Source organism: Amblyomma maculatum, chromosome 7 (assembly GCF_055883805.1).
Source record: "Amblyomma maculatum isolate TAMU_Amacu chromosome 7, ASM5588380v1, whole genome shotgun sequence".
NCBI lineage: Eukaryota > Metazoa > Arthropoda > Arachnida > Ixodida > Ixodidae > Amblyomma > Amblyomma maculatum.
The window spans coordinates 56,143,502-56,171,023 of NC_139350.1; the positions used below are offsets into that span (position 1 = coordinate 56,143,502).

At 48.8% G+C, this 27,522-nt stretch overlaps 1 protein-coding gene across 2 annotated transcripts in view; it reads right to left on the reverse strand.

The window, feature by feature from the left end:
- Positions 1-27,522, reverse strand: part of Swt1 (Swt1 RNA endoribonuclease) — a 130,257-nt gene that overhangs the window by 14,744 nt on the left and 87,991 nt on the right. For both annotated transcript variants that reach the window (XM_084609105.1, XM_084609104.1), the window contains 2 exons: positions 16,800-16,979; positions 9,338-9,469 (listed from right to left, as the gene is read on the reverse strand). In XM_084609105.1, the coding sequence (XP_084465231.1) occupies positions 9,338-9,469; positions 16,800-16,979 (312 nt within the window). The remainder of the gene's footprint in view (positions 1-9,337; positions 9,470-16,799; positions 16,980-27,522) is intronic.

Genomic DNA, 27,522 nt, shown 5'->3' on the forward strand with positions numbered 1-27,522 from the left:
TATGAGCAGGCTTTAGAATGACGTGCCGTCATCTCAAAATGAAACTAATTAAGATGCCAGTGACTCACGTAGTGTATGAAACATTGTGACTGACCATATCATGGTCGCAGAAAGTTGTCCCTGAGTATGGCAAATTTTTGCGGCTTCTCGGGGCATTTTGGTACTGCATGGCACAAATTTACAAATTTCACGTTTATGGCACAGCTTGGTGCAGAAATGTGCAGCTGTATCAAAATGGTGCCATTGGCGCACCTCTAGTACCCCTGTAAATGCTTGGCTCTGTTCTCTAGTATTGCTTGCTTCTTTGCATGCTTGGCCACTTTTTCACCACAAAACATTTGTTTAGGTCATTTACATCAGTATAGAATAGTAGTGACAAGGCCAAACAGTTGACCTGAGACTGGAAAGGGTGAGTGCTAGCATGCACTCCTTCAGCTGACAGTGCTCTTTCCATACCTCCTTAGCTGTGTGTAAGGCCTGTGTCTGTTCGGCCTCAGCGGTTGGAATTTCTGTGCACGTGTTTGTGCATGTGTGTGACGAAGGGTTGCGCAGTCAGGCTCACTGGCTTCTATAGCTGGCTTGAGCTTTTTCTTGTTGGTTTGCCTCTGCTTATCTTTCGGCAGACTCCCAGAGTCTTGGGGGGCAGGTGTAAGGTTCAGCGCACTGCTGGTTGGTATGCTTGGTTGTGAGGAAATATGTCTGCCGAGTGCTGCTGCGCGAACTGTGCATCACAGCTGGTCTCATTTCAGACACTCTGTTTCTAGAAGGAGACCATTAGTTCTGAAACAAAAGCTCTTCATTCGGACCCCCACAGCACACTTCCCTTTCTACGGGAAACTGCAGGCACTCTGCTTGCCTCGACTCGGACCCTAACTCGGCCCCTGGCTGTCCCGTTGCCTGAGTGGGAATGGTCAGAGGCGAAACGGTCGGACAGCTTACGACGTGTAGTGCACATGCGCTTGCAAAAAAAAGAGAAGCTACAGTTACTGTATTTTTTTTGTGTGTTTGTGTGGAAAGGGACGCACTTCTGGAGCGCGGGACTGCGCCCGAGTGTCTTTTGCTGGAGCTACTCCTTGCGATAGGGCGCTGACGCTGGCACAGCGCTGGGAGCAGCAACTTCTTTAGAGCTGGTGCAAGAGGTACTAGCTCAACTGCAGGGACACGGAGTCCCTTGTCGCTGTTTAGCCAACCACAGCTATTTTTTTTTATTGCGAAAGCAATACTACTTTCACTTTCAGCTCCTCCCATGGTGAGGCCGCAGTAGCTACCACTGACCTTTAGCTTGACCTCTGCTATGACGTCATATCATCTGCCGCAAAAACCAGGGGGACCCGTCGCGAGGCGAGTCCGCACGTGGTGGCTGCTGCTTAACTCCTGCGCCCGCCGCGCGCGGCGCGCCTAGCGGTGTGACGTCACAGCTACAAGAGCAGGGCTCCAACTTGTGCCGTCGCGAGGCGAGGCCGCGCGTGGCGGCTGCCGCCTAACTCCTGCGCCCGCCGTGCACGGCGCGCCTAGCAGTGTGAAATCACAGCTGCAAGAGCAGGGCTCCAACTTGTGCCGTCGCGAGGCCGCACGTGGTGGCTGCTGCCTAACTCCTGCGCCCACCGCGCGCGGTGCACCTAGCAGTGCGACATCACGCCATCACCGGGCGCGCGGCGCGCCGCCGGCCAGACGTTGTGATGCCGCCTACCACGTGATGTGCAAACGAGGAGCCATTTCTTTACCGATCACCAGAGTGTCTTTATCGGATTGAATAAAGTTGAGTCAAAGTAAATACAATGTGTCTCATTTGCAAAACAAAATGACCGAATCTTCAAATTGCCCCTTAAACCTACATTTAAAGCACCGATTTGAGTACAGCCTTACACACCTAGAGTAAGGCCGACCTCACATAGTGTTCAGGAGGTTTGACACATCCTCATGCACGTAATAGAGGTGGGTTCAACAAGATTGTCGGCACTTCGGTCGCTACTTCTGTAGACGGTGTGGCCTTGCAGTCTATAGGAGATGAACCCACCAGGGGCAGTATAGCTACTAAGAGTGTTTCTAACGTGCTATCTACTGGTGTAAAAAATGCCGTTGCAGCCGGTGTCGGAGCAGCAGTTATGCATTCTGCATTAACCTTGCCTACAAACAAGTATATCATTGCAGCCACAGCAATTCTCGCATCGCTACTAGCTGTACACAGAATAACCAGGTAATATCACTGCATAACCACAAGTCCAATCACAAGCACCACCACCAGCAACACTACCAGCTGAACAAAGCATAGCTACGGTATTGCTTTCGCAATCACCAGGCTTAACCAAGCTAAGCCTTCAGCCAAATTTTTTTTTTTTAGTCATAACACTTGTACCAAAGTTCTCCAGTTGTTTATCAAGTTGCTCCACCAGCTTCCTGGCTTGCTCCAACATCCAGTCATCCATTAACACCGAATGAAGAACTTAACTCTGTTCTTTGCCAGATACAGTCGACAACTGATTTTTCAGACACCTAATTTTTCGAACATGCTTGATTATCCAGACTTTCTCCCGGCCCTAGGACATACCTTATAAAGTCAATGTATTACGCGGCTCAAAATTTCGGACACTCTAGGGATTGCTATTAGATTTTTCGGCCGTTCCAAGTGTCAGCCGGGCCAACCGCCACACATTTTGAGCGGTGTCGCCAACATCTTGTTTACTTTTTCCTTCGATAGTGTAGTCGACAGTCGTCAAAAACAAAACAACGGAACAGATTTATTGTCCCTTCGTTTACAACACTCGCTCACACGGCGTACAGAACACACACTGCCCGAAAAGGGTCCGTTTCGGTGGCGGCACGGTCCACTCGGTCCCTCTCCGCACACCCTCTCCCACCAGATGTCCGAGGTCCGAATGGCCAAGTAACCCAAGAGCTACTTCGCAGCGCGGAGTAGAGCACCCCTCGTCGAGTCCGAGGCGGGACCCGGAGAGGGTCTGCGCGAATTCCGTCCGTGGGCCGAAAGTGCGTGGCGTCGTCGACAACATTCGGCCATCCTTTTCTTTTCAACCGCCCTCTGAAGAGGAATCGCCGCTGGCCGAGGTTCCCAATGTGAAGCGCCTTCGTAGAATCGCCGGGCACGCTGTACTTCGGGGAAGTCTTGCACTTTGTATCGGTCGTTGGGAAGCGTTTCCATGACCATGTACGGTCCCCTGTACTTTGGGCACAGCTTGTGCGACTCTCCTGTTGAAACTAGCTCCCTCTTGGTCAACACCATGTCGCCTGGTTGGAAGCTGGGCGCTGTCTTTCGTCGTTTGTTGAAACTTTCTTCTGCTTCTGACGAATATTGTCAATTGCCGTCTCCCGTAGCTTAAGTAGGCTGGCGTCAAGCTCCAGTGCGACGGCGTCATCAACTGGGTCTCCTGTCACGTTTCGTGGGTGAAAGTTGAAAAGCAGACTGAATGGCGCGCTTTCGTTGCTCGATTTACGGTGTTGTTGATTCCCCATTGCACTTGCGTTAGGGTTTCGTCTCAGTCCTTTCCGTCGCCTCGTTTTGATAGACTGACAATGGCGGGCGTTATCATTCGAGTGTACCTCTCGACCTGCCCGTTGGCCCTAGGCGTGCACGTTGCGTTCTTCACGTGAATTATGTTGAGCGACTTGCAGTACTTCTCGAACTGTCAGCTGGTGTAAGCGGTTCCCTGGTCAGTGATCAGTCTTCTTGGAGCCTCGAAAGTGGCAACAAGGTCTCGAAGAAAACCCTTTGCATAGCTTGACGCGGTGCTTCTCACAGCTATCCACTGCCACAATGACATGCGTATTGCCGCTAGTGCTGCGGATAAATGGGCCCAAGTGATCCATATGGATCGTATCGAAAGGCACGGCCACTTTTTTGATGCTGTGCAGCCTTCCCGGCTTTTTTTCGGAAGGAGCTTTTCGATACAAACATTCCAAGCAGCATGAGATGTGCCGTTTTACGTAACGTCGCATCCTTGGGAACCAATATTTGCTTTCTAGCAAGGCCATAGTTTTGTCAACTGCAAAGTGTCCCACATCGTCGTGACCCCGTCTCACAATTTGCACCACCCATAACAAGCGCTCCTCACCGTTGTTGGATGATCTAAAAAGCACCCCTACTACCAGGGCATACTCCTTTCTTACGCAGTGCACTTCTTTCGTCTTCGAGGATCCCTTCAGGGTGTCTGCGATAGACTGTAACGTAGAGTCCGTTTTCTGTGCTAGTGTCAACCAGTAGTCGTCGGTGAGCTCCGTTACAAAGACATTAATGCCTCTTGCAACATCAGTCTCTTCAGCTTCTGAGGCAGGCGCCCTGCTGAGGGCATCAACATGGCTCATTGAAGCTCCCGGTCGGTGTTCTACATCAAACGTGTATTCTTGCAGCTTCAGGTACCACCTTCCCACACGTGGCACCAGATCCCGCTTTGACAAGGCAGTCCTGAGAGTTGCAGTCTGTAACAACGAGGAACTCTGTTCCGTACAGGTATGGCCTAAGCTTCTCAATAGTCCATACAACCGCTAACGCCTCAAGTTCGTATGAGTGGTACCATTCCTCGTCTCTCGTAGTGCTACGGCTGACATACATAACTGGATGCATTTTACCGTCCGCTTGCTGCTGCAATAGCACTCCCCCAAGACCAACCTTGCACACATCGGTGTGCACTTCCGTCTTCGCTCCATGTGCGTAAAGTGCCAGCGTTGGCTTACTCATTAGGTGTCTTTGTAGTTCCCTAAATGCAGCCTCTTGATCATCATTCCAGCACCAGCACTGTCCCTTACAAAGCAGGGTCGTAAGTGGTTTTGCTATCTTAGCGAATCTGGCCACAGACCATCTGAAATAGCTGCAAAAGCCCAGGAAATGTCGGAGATCGTGGACGTTTGCCGGTGTAGGAAAATTAGCGATGCCTTTCAGCTTGAGGCTGTCGGGGTTGATGCCCGAAGCCGAAATCTGGTAACCCAAGTAGCTGATTTTCTCTTGGAAGAACGAGCACTTTTTCAAGCGCAACGTTAGGCCGGCAGCTCGCAGGACTTCAGGTACCTGTGTCAAGTTGTCGAATCCCTCTTCAAATAAAGCCGAGGGAATCAGCAAGTCATCCATGTATGCCATGACTTTAGTGTGTCTGAGCGGTCCGAGCACCGTATTTATCATGCGCTGGAACACACTCGGTGTGTTGACAAGTCCAAATGGCATGCGGGTGAATTCGTAATGAGCGTCTGGAGTGACGAACGCCGTCTTCTCTCGGCTCTCTTCATTGATAGGCACCTGATAATAACCGCACGCAAGGTCTAGGCTCGTGAAAAGTCGTTTGTCGTGGAGCCTGTCAAGTTGGTCGTCAATTAATGGGAGTGGATACCTATCCTTCTTGGTTATTTTGTTGAGGGCTCGGAAGTCTACACAAAGCCGTTTCTCACCGCTCTTTTTTGTTACAGGTAGGATAGGGCTCGCGTAGGCAGAGTTAGAGTCCGTAACCACTCCAGCCTCTTTCAGTTCGTCGATCGTTCGCACAGCCTGCCTTTCCGAGTGCGCTAAGCGGTAGGGGCGGTACGTTACTGGAGTGTCCGTGGTCACCTCAATCTTCATATCAGTTGCGCGTGTGCAGCCGATTTCCGATAGGCACGTTGCGAAGCAGTCGCGGTACTCGTTAATCACCGCAACGAGTGACTCCTTTTGCGCGTTAGAAATTGGCGATCCGACCGTTACATCATCTCCCGAGATTGCTTTTGTCGGCTTTCTTTCATTGCAGTTTAGAAGAATGGAGGGTTCCGAATATTCTTCCATGCACAAGATTCCCCTTGAGATTTTTTTGGTTTTGCGCGATGATCAGCGGAGACTCAGACATTTGCTACAGGTAGGCATAGCTCGCATCCTTCCTTCTCCCTCAGCACACAGCTTGGTGCGTATTGGCCGCGTGGCTCGTGCAGCTTTCCGTGGACGAAGATGTCACTGTGAGTAACGTTGTCACTGCCCAGTACAACGAAGCCGACGTAATTCGGAGATATGACAACAGCCTCCTTTGCCCAAAGTTCACTCGGCGCGGTGGTAAGGCTGGTACAGCTAAGTTGGCCAGAGTCCCGTCCTCATCCTCCGACTCGTCATGCTCCTCGAAAATGCGCACTGTATTTTTGCGGCGCACCACCGTTATGTGCGGCTGTTCAGTAAAGGGTTGCCCGACAAGCAGTGGGACAGCCTGTACATCGTCTCGGACAATGTGGATCTGGACGTCGGCTGTAGCCTGGTCCACCGTCAATTTCGCTTCAAAACTGCCCATTGGCGTCATTTTTCCAGATCCGTACCCGCTGATCGTAAAGGGACGGGTTAGAGGTTCATATGAGAATTTAAACTTTTCTGCTTCGCTCTCCCGCATCGTTACGCATTGGCTTCCCATGTCGACATATGCCTTAATCGGCTTCCCGTTCACGTTGGCACTCATGAAGTACTTCTGATTTGGCACCATGTTGCCCACTGTATTGTTGCCAAGGATCGCTAGTTTCGTCCCGTTGCTAATTGTCGAAACTTTCTTTGAAAAGCAATCTTTTGTCTCGTGGCCCGATTTTCCACAATTTGTGCATCGCGGTTTGCGTTGAGGTTTTGGGCATGCTGCCCATATGAAGAGCAATTAAAACAAAGTGGCTCGCCTTTTTCGTTGTACTTCCGTCCGGGTGCCTTTACAGATTCGCCTCCAGTGCGAGGTGTACGTTGAGCAGTTGCCGCTACGCATCCAACGGCTGATAGAGCGTCTTAGGTCTCGTCTGCTTCACGGTGTTCATTCTGTCGCAGAGCCGTTTCATGCACTGGAGCAACTCATCTGGGCTTGCGTAGTCTCGAACGCTGAGGGTCCGCACCAGATCTTCGTCGTTGAGTCCAGTGATGACGTACTCTATACAAGCCGCTTCACCGATGTTGCAGCGCCTTGCTTTGGCCAGCTTGTCGTAGAAGTACGCTTCAACACCTTCGTGGCGCTCCTTCGTTCGCGATTCCATGTCCCGGAATGTGCGTTGGAAACTGGATTCCGAAGGAAATGCCCTCTCCATTTCAGCTTTCCAGTCGGCCCAAGTTAGTTGGACATCTGTGAGCCATCATACCACGTTTTTGCGACGCCCTGGAGCTTCGTGAGGGCGAAGCAAGTAGTCTGCTGGTTGCTCCGCTGATCACGACGCCTGGTGCACCTGCTGACAGGAGGTGTGGTGGCGATTGAGCCGACTGCATTCGCTGGGCTGCTCCCTGCAATGCATCTCGTACCGCCGTCTGGATTGCCGCCTGCATCAGCGCCTGGAAGTCGAAGGCACTGGGAACGGGCACTGCTTCGTTGGGGCTGTCCATGTCGTGGCTGCTTGCCATTGCAGCGTTCATGGATTCCCTTTCGATGTTGGACTGCGTCTCATCTTCGTTCTGTGCGCTCTCGTTCTTCGAGTGAGCCGGTCGTGACACCTCGCCCTCGGATCCTCCATTCGTTGTCTTCGAACGTAGCATCATCGTGGCTTTTCGTGATCAAATAACTTCAGAGGCACTCGTTGAGGAAGGTAACTGGTTGCAATCCCACTTCTGAGAAAAGTTCTGTAGTCGACACAGTCGTCAAAAACAAAACAACAGAACAGATTTATTGTCCCTTCGTTTACAACACTCGCTCACACGGCGTACAGAACACACACTGCCCGAAAAGGGTCCGTTTCGGTGGCGGCATGGTCCCTCTCCGCACACCCTCTCCCACCAGATGTCCGGGGTCAGAATGGCCGAGTAACCCGAGAGCTACTTCGCAGTGCGGAGCAGAGCACCCCCCGTCGAGTTCGAGGCGGGACCCCGGAGAGGATCTGCGCGAATTCCGTCCGTGGGCCGAAAGTGCGTGGCGTCGTCGACAACAATAGCCTCGAAATCAGTGCCGGCCTTGCGTGCCGCTCTTTAGCTAAACTAGTGTTGCTGGATCGAGGCTATATTATTTGCCTAGCAGCTTCCGCTTCCAGAACAATCTCACTACTCGCTGCCAGAGTGCTTTTTTTTCTTCTTTTAGCTTGATCGCTTCAACCACGGCTTTGGCTGCCTGCTCCTCTGTGTCTGCCATGTGTTTCACGTGCGTTGCCGAGCATCGCGAGTAGGCCTAGCCGTGGTCGTGCTGATGAGAGAACTATGTTCTGTCACTACTGTGGCTTACATTTAATTAAATCGGCTTCAGTTCTTCAAGAAGCTGTTCCCGGATTTTATAAGGAGCTTTTTTTTTTTTCTTTTGCATGCAACGCGGCAGCGAGAAGGCACTCAACAGAGTTGGTTTTGTGATCCAGTGGTTGGTGGTTGTGGTGTGCCTCGACAGTGAGAAAACCTTCTCTGTCGATTTGCTTGGAGCACTTAGTATATTCGCCGATGCACGAAAGTCAATGGCACCCACAACGCTGCGCAATTGCTTCCACCACGCAGGATTTGTGCTGAATGACGAGTTGGCTGCCTTGGACGAGGAGAGCTTTGTCGAGCAGCTGTCAGGCAGTGAGCAGCTCATTGACGACCTTCGCACTGCAGGTGTCGAAATTCCATCGACCGTCTCATTTTCAGAGTTCACAGACGTGGACCACGAGTTGGAACTGTGCTGGGCTCACAGATGCCGAAATTATTCGCCAAGTACTTGCAGAGTCAGAGCGACGACGATGACTCACCTGCAGCAGCTCAGCCGACGCAAGCTGAGCTGATGCAAGCGGTCACAACCCTCTCATCGGCTTATGGCGACACTAAGACTCTCGCCGAAATTCAGGCGGACCTGTTAGCACAGAAGCAAAGCGTGGTACAGAAAAACATTCATGACTTTTTCTAGCCTCAAAATCAAGAATAGGCAATAAATTGAGCTTTATTACTGCATATTTGTTTTTTCGGACATTTTCGCAGTACGTTGAGAGTCCGAAAAATCTGTCAACTGTACATGCCTCACTCAAGGCCTCAAAAACCAATGACTTCACTACGCAAATTTCAGACACTAAGAGCAGACCATTCACCATTATTCCTCTGTAGACAGCTCTTTCTACACCCTTCCTACCTGCACAGACTTAGCTCTTTTACACGCAGTTTCTACGAGAAGCTGTCACAACAAGCGTGCAAGCCTGAAGCTAAAAAGTGTAATTACTAAATGGTGCTTATCAGAAGCAAAACACGTTGAAAGCAGCAGGATTTTTTTGTCATCATAACACAAAATGCAACCCCAATAAATCAATTCACTTTCACATCATTGTTACTCACAAACGATGGTTTGAGAAAGGAATGGGACAGGAGGTAACCCAACGCAAGCAGGTGCTTAAAAAGAGGCTGATGCCCTAAGGACCACACTACCTATTCCCCCTTTTAGTGGAGACTTGCAGCCATAAAAGTAACAAGTGCACTCACCTTCCCATGAAGCCCATCGCCATGGTCATACGCTTGTACACTTCACGCATTGTGAACCAATCCAAGGTGATGCTTGGTCGCTCGATGTAGGTGAATGGGTGCTGTTTGCTCATCAGCTGATTGATGTTCCCACTGCAAATAGGGCTACCAATGCACTTACTGGCCCCAAGGCACCACTGAGAGGAAGACTAACTGCTACTAACATGCGGAAACTGTGACTGAGCAAATGGGACAAATTTTTATTATCAAAATGCACCAACCAAACGAGCAACAATTTTGTTTTTATCATCGAGATAAATTCAGCGCTCTCCACACCACAAATGTGGTGCTTTCTCACTTTTGCAAGCAAACGTGATAAGCAGTTTCTATTGAAATGGCAAAATTGACAGATCACCCACTATTGGCGACACAATTTCAATGTGTTTCCTGCATCACACGCATCTTCAAAAATAAACATCCCATAATCCATCAAAATGATAATCTAACAAATTCTACTGTTTCAATGCTACAATTTCCAACCATCATGACACATTGTACAAAATGTGCATGCCTATAAAATTAGCAGGTAGTTTTCACGGGACAAAATAGCATCTAGTTTGGTTTCTCGAGGCCTGAAAAAGATTGCTTGAAAATAGCAGTCAGTATCTGTAAGAGTAAAGGTAGCAACCCAAAACCTATACGAGCAGCCAAAAGGTCTCACAGATGTGCTCCACAGTTGCAGCATAGTGAATAATAACCAAAGTGTCAAACGTGCAGAAACAACCAGCAGAACTGTCAGTATGGAAAGACCAAGCAGGCTATAAAGAATGAAGGAAGCTTGGAAGTGGCGAAATGAATGTTAGGCATGAGTAAAAATCAGATGCATGCAGTGAGAGACCAGGACAGAAATGTCATTAGTGATTTGCATAAGACCCTTAAAGTACCCAAGGGATAGTGCACAGATTTGAGTAGTAGCTAAAATAATAATGATGATGATAATGATAGAGGCAGCAGAGCCAGGAAATGGGATACTGAGAAGGGAACAGGTGTGGGCAGGTTGGTAAATCATCTCAGGAAGCATGGCACAGGAAGAACGGATAACAGCGTTTATTGTGGAAACAGGGTTATATGCTCCTGTTTCCACAATAAACGCTGTGTTCAAAGTTACCAATAGCCCTGTATTGTTCTCGTTCTCCGTTCTTCCAGCCCTAAGCTTCTAGAGCTAAAATGGGATATTGTGATGGTAGTGAAAGAGCAAGTAGGGAAAGACGAAAGCAATCTACAGAGGAAAAAAAAGTTCAGCAATAAGACTGCAAGTCCATTGAAAGAATAGAGGACATTATGCAACATGATGAATAAAAGAAAGCATAGTAAAGTTACAAAATCAAAAGCCAATTAGCTCTCTGTTGCTTATTAAGTACATGTAGAAAGGGAGTTACTAATAGAAGTATACAACCTTGTACGTGCTTCAAAAAATCAAAGTGGTTTCCAGAAAGCATGTTAGAGAAATGTGAAGGAAGGATATAACTATCCTGCTACATACCAAGTGTACGAATTCTTTTTAAATTGACAGATCACCCACTATTGGCGACACAATTTCAATGTGTTTCCTGCATCACACGCATCTTCAAAAATAAACATCCCATGATCCGTCAAAGTGATAATCTAACAAATTCTACTGTATCAATGCTACAATTTCCAACCAGTCTCTCCCTGAACAAACCATGCAAAAAGGCAGACACAAAGTACTCAATTTTTGTCGTACACCTCCTAGTAAACTAAAAGAAAAAAGCTTTTTACCTACTGCACTTCACGATCATCAGCCTGACTATTCCTCCAATAAACCCAGTCCTGTGCCTGCTGCATCCATCTGACCCTGCAAAAATCTTAACCTCAACTGCCCACCTAACTTTCTGCTGCTCCCTGCATACTTTGCTTGCTTTGGAATCCATCTGGTTACCCTTATCAACCATCCGTTAGTTATCCTCCCCCACATTATGTGCCCTGTCCATGCCAATTTCTTCTTGGTTTCTACTTGAATGTCATTCTTAAAGGGACACTAAAGAGAAAACTGAAGTGGGCTTGCATCAATAGAATGCCAATTCCTGATTACAAAAAATCCACTCTTACTGAAAACAGAGCTGTTATAAGGTAGTACAGTTGAATCCCGCCACAACGAATACCGCCACAACGAAATTTCCGCGACAACGAATAATTTTTTATTCCCCGCGAGTATCCTATAAGAATTAATGGCCTAAATTTCTCTGCACAACGAACCATTTTTGCAGAGCGTTTCCGCTTCAACGAAATTTTCGCGTTCAAAATCGAAACCGAAACTAGTTTTATTGGCGAGAAGTCCAAGTCAAATCCAAAGCCACATTAAGCATGAAATCACGTGATTGCAGTTCCGCCATTTTGGCTTTGTGTCGTGGCCGCGTTGTTCACTCGCTGCCTTTCTCTTCGACAACGACGAGTTTTCATCCGCAGGACACGATGGCAACGCAAGTGAAAAAAACGCAAAACTCTTTCCCTTGACCAAAAAGCTCAAATAATCGCCCAAGCAGAAAGCGGAAGGAAGAAAGCGGCAATTGCTGAAGACTTCGGAATTCCTGCAAGTTCGCTGTCAACGATTCTAGGCAATAAGGACAGCGTGAGAATGGCACTTGCTTCAGGCACATCCTCGAAGCACAAAAAGGTGACGCGGCCCCTCCATGAAGAGTTGGACAAAGCAGTGCATGCGTGGTTTGTGGAAGCACGAGCCAGCAACGTCCCCCTGTCCGGAAGCATCGTCCAGCAGAAAGCCTTGAACTATGCATGCCTACTTGGCATTGATGATTTTAAAGCCAGCATTGGCTGGCTAAACCGTTTCAAGGCCCGCCATAACATCGTTGGAAAAGTGTTGTGCGGCGAGTCAATGTCAGCAGACGTGGACGGAGCAGCTGCTTGGAAGGCGAGTAACATGGCCGGAATTTTAAGCAACTTCGCGCCTGCAGACATTTACAACGCCGACGAGACCGGGCTATTCTACGAGATGTTGCCGGCTAGGACGCTCGACTTCAAGGGGCAGCGCTGTCACGGCGGCAAACACAGCAAAAAACGCATCACAGTGCTGCTTTGCACAAACATGGATGGCTCGGACAAGCGTCCGCCGTTAGTCATAGGCAAAAGTGCCAAGCCGCGCTGTTTTAAGGGAACTCGTAGCCTACCTGTGCAGTACAAGGCGAACAACAAGTCATGGATGGCCCGCGCTATTTTCACCGAGTGGATGATGGCATTCGACCGCGACATGAAGCGGCAGGGCCGTAAAGTTTGCTTGCTTTTGGACAACTGTTCAGCGCATCACTCCGACGAAGTCAAGCTCACTAACACGGAGCTGAGGTTTTTCCCTCCCAATTGCACGTCTGTCTTACAGCCTCTCGATCAGGGCGTGATTCTTAGCCTGAAGCGCGCTTACCGCGGGAGGTTAATTCAGCGGCTGCTTTTTAACACTGAAACCGGCCGAGACACGAAGGTGGACTTGTACGTGGCACTGCAGATTATGTCTGCTGCCTGGAGCACACTGGGGCGCTCAGTAATTGTGAACTGTTTCAGGCACGCCGGATTTGCCGAAGGTCGACCCGTACACTCTGCTGGCCTAACACCAGGCGTTACAGACGACGACGAAGAGGCGTCACCGGCTCCGGGGATCGCGGCCGCCTGGAAAACGCTGGGAGAAATAGGAACCGTGCCGCCTAATCTCGAGCTCGACGAATACATCGGCGCTGACGCTTGTGTTGTTGTTCACGAAGATGTGAGTGATGAGCAGATCATAAAAGCTGCCCGGAATGATAAGGACTCTTCCGATGAAGAAGACGACGACGTACAGGAAGCGCCGGCTGCGGCAACCGCCGTACAGGTGATGGACGCTTTTGATGTCATCAGGAATTTCGTTGCTGTCCGAGACGACGATGTTGCAATGGGTTTGCTGACCGAGTGCGAAAATCGCGTGACGGCGTTGCTCGCCGTGAAGCGTAAGCAAACCAAGCTTACACATTTTTGGCATTAAACGCCTTTGCTGCTGCTTGGGCAATTCTTTCTGCGTTTCACGTCAAATTTTTGCGATAACGAAGTTCCGCGAGAACGAATTTTTTTTCGTGCACCGTGAATTTCGTTATAGCGGGATTCAACTGTAAGAGGAAGAACAGAAATACAGGTATCGCCGCCACAGCCGAAACGCGCAACTACAAATCACGTAACGCGCTAGGGATCACGGAGGCTGACAAATGGGAATTACGTTGCCCGTTTGAACGCGGTCGTAGGTTTTGTCTCGAATATAATAACACGCTTTTATCATGCGTAAACGACGGCGAAAAGACAACTTAAACGTTGCAAGGCAAATACAAAAATATACTTGGAGGCGCCACAGGTGCCCACTTCAGTTTTGGTTATGTTTCGGCTCAGGCATTTCGTGCGCACTCGGATAGTTCAAACCTGCAGCACCTGAATTACGAGCTTGGAGCAGCAGGTGCACCTTGCTGGTTCCCATTTGAGCATTCGGAGGCGCGAGTGAGCGAAATTCGCTGCCGCCGACACGCTCCTTCGTTCACACTTCTGCGCCAACATATCGCCGCCGTCGCCACTTCGACTGCGACCTGACCGCTCGACTGCAGCTACATACGCCACGAAAAGCATACATATGCTAAGTACCGAAGGAAAAACGCATTATCATTCAATTGTTCACTAAATCATGGCACATCTGACCAACATACTGCGTCAACAAGACCTTCAACGTGCTATTTGCAGGCGTCGTAAACAAAAGGGGCATACTTGCCGCTCATACCAAGGAGAGCGGCGATAAATTGCGCTCGTCGCCCGGCGAAATACCAGGAATACATTACAAAAGGTAAAAAGAAAATCGATTTGTAGAAAAAAAAAGCCGAGATTCGAACTCGCCAGTGCTTGTTCCGTAACGTTCGGTGCTAACTGCTCGGCTACGCCGCGCCACAGTAACCTAGGAAATATTTTTGGTCTTTACGTCATGGCCCCATTTACAATAAAATGTTTTTGCTGCCGGTCTAAAAATTGCAACTTCTTGACCATCGGCGCATGCTGCCTGCTCTCACGTCTTGCAACTAATGTTATGGATGCCTATGCTCACTATATTGTGCACTGGATCCACTTTAACATGTGGATTTCACAGCGCTGGCAAATTTAGTGGCGCCGGCACTTCGGTCATGCTCTGCTACCGTGGACGTAATTTTCGCTGAACACGGAGCTGTAGCACAAACCTTGAAGGAAAAAAGTGCGACGAAGCTTCAAAACTGACAAGCGCAGCAGCGAGGACACTATTTTGCTGGTAACTAAACCTTATTTGTATGTAAACATGTCGGGAAGCGTTGCAAAGATAGAGGGCTCGGTTTGTTTATACACAGTGCAAGAAGGAGCGCAAAAGCTTGAGAAACATTTAAAGTACTGTGCATTATAAGCGCTCTATGTTTTTTTTTTTCTTCCTTTATGGGCCCATCGCTCGGTAAATTACTCTCTTCATCGTTTTATTTATTTCGGCTGTGGCCGTCATTGCGAGTACGCTGTTGCCATGTTGGCCCTTGAGGGATGCGACGCCGCGGGCCGCGCCGGCTCGCTAGCTATCACGGAGTCTCTCCGCTTACGTCATAGTGTGCGTCACTCAACTCCGACTACGTAGTCGGAAGGCACAGTTTGAATTCGACTGGCGGGAACAAGAAAAAACCTCAACTTCTTATCGCAATATCTCAGCAATTTTTCGATTTTTTGCTGCCATATATGCGGCGACAGTGTCACCAAATGTAGTTTATTAGATTTTCATAGCATCTTTGGATGTCTTTAGTGTCCCTTTAGGAGTTATTCCTCTGACCCATTTTGCATGCTTCCTATCTCTTAATGCTATACCATAGTATTTTTCAAAACTTTCTGCATTATCCACAATTTAAGATGAAGACCCTTCATTACTCACCCCGTTAGCCGTATGGGCAAGTAAGGTACAGCTGTTACATGCTTTTCTCTTAAGGGATACTGGTAATCTCATTCATTATTGTCACATATCATGATCGTGAGTCCCTGTTAAACATGCTCCATCCCTTTCTTTTTTCATTATTTGGCTCTCATGGTCAGTTATGCGGCCACTATGTTTCGCATAACTGTGGACTGCTGAACTGTAGTTTTCAGCGTATTCAATTTTAGAACCCCCATTTGCACTTCACAACGATAGGTATGCGGTTACCATTCACTGAATGCTGGGGTAATTGTCCTTGGCTAAGGACAAATATCTGTGCAGCTTTTCAGGCTATCTTTCTTGATAGACTAATTCAAGATCTTATCACCTATCATGATTGCTATCACCTTTCAGAGGATAGCAAGAAGTAAGAAGTGTACTTTATTTTTGGTGTCACCATTAGGGCTCCCCCACATCCACTTACATTTCTTCCACTCACAAAATAAAGTGTCCATGATCCAAACCTATTGTTATAGCCAATGCCATAGTCATCCACTGTCTAGGTCTCCAGCCTGCATCTTGCCTACCCTTGCACTGAAGTCACTGATCAGTGCATTGTTTTGTTCATAGCCGATTCCACATCTTCATGGAAGCTTTGACCTTTCCAGTCGTCACAGCTAGATGTAGGTGTGTAGGCCTCTACTACCTTCAATTTGTTTCTCTTATTAAGTGCAATTACGATAACTGCCACCCTCTTGTTAATGCGGTGGAATTCCTCTTAGGAATTCTGAGGAATCCCACATTTAGTTTGTTCTCTGTCCACCAAACCAATGCCAGAGTACATGTCTGCCCTTTAGCACTATATATGCTAGTCTAGAGGTCTGGTTTATATGGTTTAACGTCTGAAAATTACATCAGAACGCTTAATGCAATGCGTTAAATAAAGTTGTTTCCTCCTCCTCCTCAGCTACGAAGGACACCATGGTGGAGGGCTTCAGAAATTTTGACCGTCTGGCATTCCTTAACGTGCATAAACATCGCACAGTACACAGATGCCTTGGGTTTGGCCGCCACTAAAACATGCCACGTGGCCAGGATTAGCAGTCTAGCCCCCTAACCACTGAGCTACTGCGATGGCGGCTGTATATGGTTCCAAAATAACTCAGGCTGTGAGGAATGCTATTAATGGAAGATTTCAAAAACTTCTAACTTCCTGGAGTTCTCTTAAGCATAAACGTGCTTCGCCTTGCCTTAAGGAGTTCTAATCCTGGCTGCTGTGGCTGTGATCGAACCCACACTCTCAGGATCAGCAATTGTAGATGCTTGACCATTACACCACTGCTGTTGTCACACAGCATGAATTACCATTGAAAATAAAGTAGTGTTTGATTCGTTAATTATTCCTCTGCCAATTATTCAGTGAAGAATGTGTTTCGCAGAGGACTCTCCAAATTTTCAACTTCACCACGAAAGTACAGTGAGAAAACAGCTTTCCTTCCATCAATCGACAAAAACATGACAGCCAATGCTCACCAGTAGTCATTGATGAGTGGCCACACATCGGCAAGCAGCTCGACAGCGGGGTTGGGAACAAAAACCACGGCATCCAGGGTTGCTTCCTCCTCTTGATGCCTACCGGCAGGATGGCGGACACGGTTTGAAGTCTGGCTCTGGCTGGCAATGACCATGATATCCGATGCTAGCGTCCGAGGCCTGCAGGCAAAGGAAATTTTCGCACTCAAACATTTTAGTCATCAGTGTGGTATGCATTAGAACAGGTATTTTGGCACTTTACCATTACTGAAAAACACTGTCAATCAGATTCCCTCCCAGCCACTCCACCACCACCCAGCTAGACTGCAGCAATTTCCACTTGAAACAGCTGAGCAGTGAAATGAAGTGAAAAAATTAAACCAAACTCATTACTCATTGACATGTGTAACTTTACGCAGTATATTACCATCCAGAAATCTTGAAACATTGCGCTCAGCTACAATTTGTTTTACTGCTTGTTGCAGCGAGACAGTGCTGTTTGCACCTCCTGCTATGCACCCTCTTATTTAGGGAAGCTACTTCACATACCAGTGTTAAATAGCTTATTGTGGACAATGAAATTTCAGTTTAATTATACGCCTAAATGTTAGCATCACTGTGTGCCATATACTCAGCCAGCTACACACAGTGTGTAGATCAAACAAAGCCTCCACACACTAGTTTTTACATGTCAGCACAGAGAGACTTAAACTGGATGCTTATTTCAAGATAAATAGCTACACACTTTAAAACATTAAAGGTGCCCAGTAATGCTGTCATTACAACTCAAGGTGCAAAATGGCTCACCAGATTATGCAAACTTTGCAGCGCAAAACGCAAGAGGAGGAGAGGTTTAGAACAATAGAGGCAGCCCTTCATGTGGCAATAGAGCAATAAAACATAGAACGGGGTTGGAAGATGTTTCAACTTACCACTATGCAGTCAACATGAACTAGAAATGCCTCAACAGCAGCCACACCATATTTGTCTACAATGCATAGAGTGTCCGGGCCCCATCCACGGTGGACCCGTAATAAGCAACTGCTTCACAATCTACTCCCTCAAGATGTAGAGTGGCACTGCACTCAGAGAAACAACCCCTGCTATAGAAGGCAAAATGCATACCTGCCAACCTAGCAACATGAAATTCCAGGAGACCGCTGCGGCAGAAGGGGGGGGGGGGGTCCGGCTTTTTTTTCTGTAGTAGGCTGACAACATCGGAAAGGGTCTACTAGTTTATTTTCTGCAGCACGAACATAGTTCTTAGGATTTTGTGAAGCGATGTGTATCTTCATGTTATTTCCACCGTGCAAGATGCTCACATGACAGGCGCACATGGTACAGAATCCATACTTGTTACTGTTTCGCGAACTGTCAGAGCACGGAAACTCAGTCGTGCACAATTTCTGAAATACTTGCAAGTATTTCTAGGCTTTCAAAAATGCCATCGATCGCTCAAACTTGGGGAAGCACAAAAGAGTAGTTAGGCATTCCGCACTTCACTTGACGATATGAGAAAGCCAACTGAACCCTAGCATGGCTAGCGCAGACACCCACCATCATATAACAGGCGTCAGCCTGTGACGTCAGTGGAGATGCGGCGGTGCTGGCAACAGCAGTGACTTTTGGGGTGTAGGCAAAAGCCTGAGCAGTCTGCATTGGATGCACAGCAATTGCTGTGTTTTTGAGCATAGTTTCCAATATTCCTGCAAGCTGTACTGCGGATGATTGCACCACGAGGCCCAAAAAAGAAAATGGCATATGTTTTCACATGTTTCTTGCGGTTGGATAAAGATGAGAGCGAAGGGTAGCGACGCTGAGCACGACAAGTAGACGCTTCGGTGACGGATTGCTTTCGCGGGTAACATGCGTTGCACTTCTGCATTGGAATTTTCGTGGTTGCTTTTCGGCAGCACGACAAAGAGTGCAATAACAAACTCTTTTAGCGTGTGCACGTTTTGTTGTTATCAAGTCATAAGAAGCTTTGACTCATATTTCCTGTGCATATGATCTTAACTGAAGGCAGGAAAGCTGCACTGCGACATCCCATTCACCTGCAATACAGCCAGTGTATATGTTCGTACAGAAAAGGACACAAAAGCTGCTGCAAAGGTAACTGCAGTTGCCTCTATTGAGCGGTCACTCCAGCACGATATTGCCGAAACAGGCCCGGGCTTGTGAAGTAGCTTTTCTGTTTTCACTTTCGCGAGTTGCATTGAGCGACTCATTAACAATGAACATCGTAGGATCCCGGCAAAGTCACGCAGCATTATTTCTGAGATTACTAAATTTTCTTTTGAAGGTCATTAGGCACCTGACAAACAAATTAAATATCCACGTACAACCCAACTCTGATCGAGCAGGATATTTAAGTGTGGTATATATGGTAAATTGAGTTCAAGGTCCCAAAGTGGATTTGGCTATGAGGGGTGCAAATAATCAGAATAAGATGATGCGCATTTAAATAATAATGTCTTAAGTATATTAAGAAAAGATAAGCAAATCGCTTAAATTTCACTGAAAGCGATCGTGGAGAACGTGAAATTTGCGCTCATGCACCTCTCCTATAAAGAAAAAAGAACAAAATAAGAGCTGTCCTAAATGCCTTCACGATATTAACCTGTGAAGGACCTCGACGCATCTAACGACAAAACAGATGTGAAATGTTCTTTTATCGACCAAAATAAACCAATAGGCAGCGCACTATAGGCGATGTTACAAAGAACAAAAGATTGAGTTCTTATTCGATGAAATTCTGACACTTAAGTTGCAGGTACAGTGAGTTAGAAATATTTCTAGTTCGATCCCTATAGTTGCCAGTAATATTTTCTTAGTGATGTGCTTGGAGCAACAGAAAGCCCATCAAAAGGGTCGTCATATGAAAAACACAGTCATTCCTATCGTTGTCCTTTCTTGCGCTAGCAATAAGCCAGAGAGTTGAACAGTGCTGACTATTAGCTTTTTTTTTTTTATAAATTGCACTTTTTGGTTTCCATTTAACTTAATCAGTCACTACAACCATGCCAATGCAACTTTTCGCCAGGCAATTCCAGAAGTAATCGGCTCAAAATGCTGAACTACTCTCCAGGCATAAACCAAAGCATTTCTATATGTAGAAACGAAGCTTATGCTTCAGAATGTTGTTGCTGATCACAGCGCCATCTTTGTTTACAAACGACGCTTGTCTATTAAACTGCAAAATGTGCAAGCCAGCCTGAGGCGAGCCAATCCGGAAAATCCAATATGGCAGCGCCCATCGGTTCCTCGTGTTTGTGGTGGTGCCGGCAGCCACTACCTCAATTCAAAGTGCATGCTTGCGACTAACTGCTCCCGCGCTGCTTTTCGGCATGGTTATTTACGGGACGTTATAGGATTATAGCCATAGCGCGCAAAAAATAATTTTAAAAATTAGAAAAGAACACACTGGGCTGTGGCGGCCCCTTTTTGGGAGATTTGAGGTCGTGTCCATACAATCTGAAGATGTAATCGAAATTTGGGAACCTCCCAGACAATTAGGGAGAATCGGCGGATATGAAAATGTCAGATGATAGGCAAGTGGGCTATGCAACAGCCCAGGCTAGTCTCCTACATAGTGAACGAGAGTTCTCAAGCCTAATGTCATCTGAAACGTGTCTCCTGTTACAATTAGAGAAAAATAGCATGTGTCATCAACACATTGTTGCTCCTGAATGTTTTACAAGGTCATGAAGTCCAAAATATGACAAATTTTATTGGCACTACAGCAGGCAGGCTAAAGAACACCATGGCACAAAGTGAACAATTTTATCCTTGAGCACCAGGCTAGAAGCTGGTACTTGGATAATCGGTGGGTATCTGGCCTGCACCAAAAAGGAGCCAGCCTGTCTTTCCAGGGTTTTTTTCACTAGTGCGACTGGACTGCTCTCTTTTGAATGACAGCGATTCAGGAGGAAGCAGATCCACTAAACGGTTTCACCTGTGTTGTGAAAGTTATTCAGTCAGCACTGTGTGCCTACATGCGTGGTTCACTGACTTTGCAAAAGAACGGAGCTGCAAAAGCACATGAAATTTCATTACTTCAAATGTGAGCTTTGCTCCAAGTAGGTAAAATTTTTGAACCTCCAGACTTCACAGGAAGGTTGCAAAATCTGAAGTGCAAAGGCATCCAGAAGGACCACCAGAGTCCAATTTTTGAGTAAAATGCCACCTAGCTTCGAGCCTATGGCACAGTTTTTGTTTGTGGCGAGAAACCGAGTGCATCTCACAACCTCTCATTTGCAGAAGGATGATACTCCAGGCAGCGAAGATGTGACACAAATGATAACGACATAAAAAAACATACAAATTCATCAAATCCGATCCTTTCTCCCTAAAAAAGGTACTCTTTATGAAGTTGATGGCAAATGTAAGATATATTAAGCTTGCAGACAAAATAACTTATTTCCTGTCGTAAAGAGCAGGCATACTATAGCTATAGTCATTCTTGTTTTCAAAGCTATTTTTTTTATATGTGCGCCAAAAACAGTGCTACAGTGATTTCCTGGAGGCAATAATAACTTGCATATTACCAGTTGCTTGAGCACGCAGAGTAAAAACTACCTAGAATGAGCACATTTTCCGGAACAATTAAGTTATCATCAAACTATAAAGCATCAAGATTAAATTAAGCATAACACACATCTCTGGGTAAAAGCTACCCATTACAAAAATGTTTTAGCTTATTGAAAAAAAACAAAAAGGGTTTGTTAGATTAATGCACAGTTTTACAAAGTTGTTGACTTGACACTTATCTTTATACGTGTTCGATTGCACGCCCTGCTTGTAGCTTGTTTGTGCACTGCTTTCTTCCCAGGCAACCGCTTTCTTCTCCGTCATGCGTATGCTGTGCCGCATGAAAATTCCAACACTTTGTTCACATTTGCGGTCGCTCTTTTCACGGCGTCGCTTGCCTTCTACCAACCCCTTTCTCCCTCCCTGGTAGGCAACAAGTTTTTTTTTTCCTGTGCAACCTTTACCTCCTACTTCTCCAACCTTTCCTGATCCACTGTGTTCTGTTATACAATAGCCATGCAGTTTACCTAGTGTGTCCTTATTATATCTCTACCCATTCGGGGTAGTCCACATACAGTTCACTCGAACTGAATGCAGACTTTTCTTGTGGCTTCAGGTGACGTTACCAGTTGGCATGGTTTGCGTGTGAAACAACGGAATATACCATTTGGGGCTATTCTGATAATGTGATTACTGATCAGCTTTAGTCAGTGCTCGAATGTACAAGTTGCACGTTTGACATCATACATCATGTCTCCAGACTGCGCTCTTTCCAAAACCAGTACATTCCAAAATGTGAATTAGGTGCTTTATGAATGCTAAAGCAAGCTGTACGGAGAGTGAAGCGTACTGTGCGAGTCTGAATTCGTACACCCCTCGCCCCTCTCCTAGCTGTTTTCTTCGGAGCCCAACTCCTGTCATGCCACTTCCCCAAGGTTTTGCTGACAGCCAAAATAGCAAATAAATTAGGTGATTGCTAACAGTACCGAGCCCCGGTAACAGGCATACAGTCGAACACGGATATATCGAACTCGAAGGGGATCGCGAAATAGTTCGGTATATCGATAATTCGATATAAAGAAATCGGCTTGTGACGGCATTTACGATGCGAAAAAAGGATACCGTATTTGTCGCGTAATCAACCCACTCCCATAATGAACCCACCCTCCACTTTTGCACCCGAGAATTTGGAAAAAAAAGCGTTAAGGCCAGCTCGCTCACATGCAAGCGAATGAGCGATCTCAGCGACGAGCAGCAGTGACAGAGCGAAAAAACTTGGACCTGCGTCTTTTTTTCTGTCGCCACGGCAGAAACCGCCAGCGTTTTCGCTTGCATGTCGATGGCGCGTTTCGGTCGTCTCATCCGCAGCTCATTTCTTGGCAGCGTGCCAAGATGCTGGGCAGCGATAACGTCACGGCGTATTTATCTTTTGATAGCTCCTGCGGGTGGCGGGGAGCGAATTTGGCAGAGTGCCCGTGATGGCTTGATTGCATAAGCCTGGATCGATTCATCACGACGCGCTTGGGGCGGGCGTAGTCCACTGCCACAAAATCATCGGAAGCGTGACAGCTGCAAATGCTGTTTGAAGCGAAAATGCTATAAGCCGGTGTCATGATCGCTACTGACCGCGTGCTTTCATCGATTCATACATGCAAGATTAAACGAATCCCGCAAAAAAAAAAAAAGTGCCGTTTCTCAATGTCCGCAACCGCCATATTTTACGCTACACTGCGCGTACAGCACAACGATAAGAATGAACGACTCTTGCAAAAAAGAGAGAGAGAGAGATCTGCCGCTTCTTAACGTCCGCAGCCGCCATAGCCACGTCAGCCGCCCCGCGCAGAGGGTTCGCAACACACGCTGGAGAAAGCGTCCGACATTCTGTCTGAAAACGGGCTGAGCTGGCTTGGTGCATGCTTAGCGCGTGCTACTGCGAACGAAGTCTGGGAGCACGGTGGCCGGGAGAGAGCAAGGAAAGAGATAGCCCAGCAAAAGGATGGGCACACCCTTGGGCTTCGCTCTATCGCGTTTTTCCCCTCTCGTTCCCACCGGTTCTCTCTGGTTCGAATCATTTTGTAGCGGTAAAAACACGGACACAAAGAACACGAAACACATGGGACACCGAAATCTCCCTGGTTCATTCACGCACATGGCTTGCAAATGTCACGTGCTGGTGCGCGGGAAACGATAACCGCAGATGCGCGCGCCTTTGGGGAATGGGCGCGGCGCTGCCCTAGACCAGCCGTTGCCGAACTGTCCCCTCTCATTCCTTCCGCGCGTGGCTTGAAAACCTCACGCGGCAAACGGCCGAGGGTGATGCGATCCTCCTTGGAGAAGGCCACTTTCCAGTGCGTGGTACGGAGTTCGATATATCGAACGACCGGTGAAATTGAGTTCGATATACGACGCGGCTTTACTATATTTTTACATGGGATTTTCAAGAGGATATTTCGTGAGTTCGATATATCCGGGTTCAACTGTATTTGTAATGTCGCTAATAGTTCGAGACGATGGACCAGCAAACCGGAACGTACAGTGCACGCAGTATCAGCACCGCCGCACAGCGCTTATACGAGGGCGTCCGAACGGCTGACACCAGTTACTGGTGGCGCCCTCTGTGCTGCGGCCCCCCCGTTCCCATGCATTTCAGCGCGGTCGACGCACTGCCCAATCTTCTAAAGCACTATACCCTGGCTTCGCTCTGCGACTGTCAAAGGCACATGAGTAGCAATAGCATGGTTGGCGTGGTAGGCACCACGAGTCCCATGAAAGATGTCGGGTGACGGAAAGAACTGCGCCGAGGCTGGAAAGGCATCGCAGGTGCACGCAAAGGGTGGCGGGCATAATTGAAGTGCGGCTCCGAGGCTGGGAATGTACCGGGGCCGAAAAGGCACCACGGGCCACGTGAAGGATGTTGGGCGTAATGCAAAGGTCGGTGCTGAGGCTAGGAAGGTACTGGGGCTGGAAAAGCGCACGCGAAGGATGGCAGGCGCAATGCAAAGGACAAGGCCGAGGCTGGGAAGTTGCCGGAGCTTTAAAGGTACCACGGGTGCACGCGAAGATCGGCGCCGAGGCTGGAAAGGTGCCGGGGCTGGAAAGGCACTGCTGGTGCACCCGAAGGATGGCAAGCCTAACGCAAAGGAAGGCATCGAGGCTGGGAAGGCGCCAGAGCTGGAAAGACCGAGGGTGCACACGAAGGATGGCTGGTGTAACGCAAAGGACGGTGCTGAGGCTGGGAAGGCACGCAGGTGCACGCGGACGGCGGGCCTGACGCAAAAGACTGCGCAAAGGCTGGGGAGATACCAGGGCTGGAAAGGCACTGCAGGAGCACCCGAAGGATGGCTGGCGTAACGTAAAAGACAGCGCCGAGGCTGGGAAGACACCGAGGGTGCACACGAAGGACGGCTGGCGTAACTTAAAGGACGGCGCCGAGGCTGGGAAGACACCGGGACTGGAAAGGCACAACGGGTACACGCGAAGAACGGCTGGCGTAACGTAAAGTATGGCGCCGAGGCTGGGAAGGCACGGCCGGCGTAACGCAAAGGTCGGTGGCGATGCTGGGAAAGTACCAGGGCTGGAAGGCACCGCGGGTGCACCCGAATGACAGCTGGCGTAACGCAAAGGACGGCGCCGGGACTGGGAAGGCACCGCTGGTGCATGCGAAGGAAGGCTGGCGTAACTCAAAGGACAGCGCTGAGCTAGAAAGATACCGGGGCTGGAAAGGCACTGGGAGTGCACACGAAGGACGGCCGGACGGCGCCGACGCTGGAAAGTACCGGGACTGAAGGCACTGCACCCGAATGGCGGCTGGCGTAACACAAATGGCACTGAGGCTGGGAAGACCCCGGGACTGGAAAGGCATCGTGGATGCATGCGAAACAAGGCTGGCATAAAGCAAAGGATAGCGCCGAGGACGGCGGGCGTAACACAAACGACGGCACCAAGGATAAGGTTCCGGGGCTGGAAAGGCACCGCGGGTGCGCGCGGACGGCGAGCCTAACGCAAAGGAAGCGTCGAGGCTGGGAAGGCGCCGGGGCTGGAAAGGCACCGCGGGTGCACGCGGACGGCTGGGGTAACGCAAAACGCGCCTAGGCTGGGAAGGTACCGGGGCTGGAAAGGCACCGCGGGTGCACCCGAAGGACGGCTGGCATAACGCAAGGGACGGCGCCGAGGCTCGGAAGGTACCGCGGGTGCACCCGAAGGACGGCTGGTTTGACGCAAAGGACGGCGCCGAGGCTGGGAAATACCGGGCTGGAAAGGCACCGCGGGTGCACCCGAAGGACGGCTGGCATAACGCAAGGGAAGACGCAGAGGCTGGAAACGCACTGTGGAGGGAGCACGCGAAGGAGGGCGGGCGTAACGCAAAGGACGGCGCCGAGGCTGGGAAGGTGCCGGGGTTGGAAAAGCACCGCAGGTGCACGCGAAGAACGGTGGGTGTAACGCAAAGAACGGCGCCGAGGTTGGGAATGTGCTATATTTTTTTTTTTCTCAGTTCGAGAGGACGAATAAAATGGTAAAATGGGAATGTGCCGCGGCTGGAACGGCACCGCGGGTGCACTCGAAGAACGGCGGGCGTAACGCTAAGGACAGCCAGCCTCTGCGCCGCTCAGGACTGCCTAGCGCTAAGCTAAGCCTAAAAGCTTAGGGCTGTCATCAAAGGTTTAACAGCTATCAAGCGCCAATGTTCGAGTGGTCCTGTTAAGGAGGGTACTGTGCACATGGCTATGCGGTGCCATAAAAAGACGGCTGAACGCTGTGGAAAGTGGGCCACCAGGCCAAGCGCTGACCTGGAGAAGGTGGGCACCCCCGGGGTCCACAGGAGAGATGGCACAGGCGGTCGACACGGCCGAATGGTGGAACAGAAATGAAGCTTCGAACCGATCAGCGCGGCACGAACACGAGCTGTTCGCGCTCCGCGTGAAGCATGTCACGCACTACGTGGAGCCAATGAGAAGCCGGCGGCAAGCAGGTAAAGACGAGAATGAAGAAACTCTGGGAACCTTTGATTAATCGCAGAAAATATATACCGATTGCTAATAACCACCTCAGTTGCTGCCTCAGAGGACGCTGCACAGAGCTGATGCGGGGGTTCGTGCAAAGCTAGGGCGCGGACACAATGATTAATTCGTCCTAACCGCGGTTATTAACGGAGCAGAAAAAATTGCCGGACGCGGCAAATTGAGGCTATCGACGAGGCTGCGCTGCCATATCTCGCGAATTTCTAGTGCACAGGTTTGGGGGGGCCTTTCCTCGCATAAGCATTTTAAAGTGAACCGGAATTAATATGTATCTGGCTCCCGTTGCCGTTTCACTCACAAAGGCGCGCCGTCTTCTTTTCGACGCCTAGCTGGAGCTCACGCTCGGCGCGCGTCCTCGTGTGTGGCCGCACCCGCAGTGAGCGGCGGACTGCCGGTATGCCAGCGAGCAGCACGTTGCTGCAGGAGGCGTGCCGCTAGTGACTACGAATGCTCTGTTACAGAGTTACAATGAGGCTCATCTACTGGAACCATGCGTTAAATCGAATTATCAATATACCGCAATTCTTTTCAGGTTCAACATATCCGTGATCGGGTGCATCACGTTGAAGCTGTCTAGCCGAAACTGCTAAATACAGCTTCTTAAACAAAATCTTCAGCTCTGTGTCACAAATATGTCCCGGTTGGCGTGCTGAAGGTTATGGACACGGTGCAGGAGTAACTCGCGGCGCAATGCGCACGCCCCTCGGAGCGGGAAGATTTTTGTAGTGGCCTGTGCGCCTGACCACGCAGCGGATACGCGGCGGGTCTGCTGTGCGTGGGTCGCATTCGCCGTTCGTTCCTTCTATTTGTGGCATTCTATGGTCACAAATTAATTGGTAGGTTGCAGTCGCTGGGTTGCACACATTTTCACTGGCCTGAAAAAATATTTTTCAAGACCCTGATTAAGCTTTACAAAGAAAAGCGACGCTAAGTTTGGACCGCTGCCGTCCAACGAGTAATCCGGGAAATCATACCCGGATTTGCCGCATCCAGATTTTCCGTGCATTTTTCCCGAAAGAGGACACACTACCCTCATCTGCACTAGCATCCTTTCTCAACCCGCAAAATATTAAAAGAAATTGGGCAACTAATTGATATCAGCACGTGCGGCGGTGGCGCAGCGGTAGAACATCCGCCTCGCATGCAAGAGGACCGGGGTTCAAATCTCGGTGCCG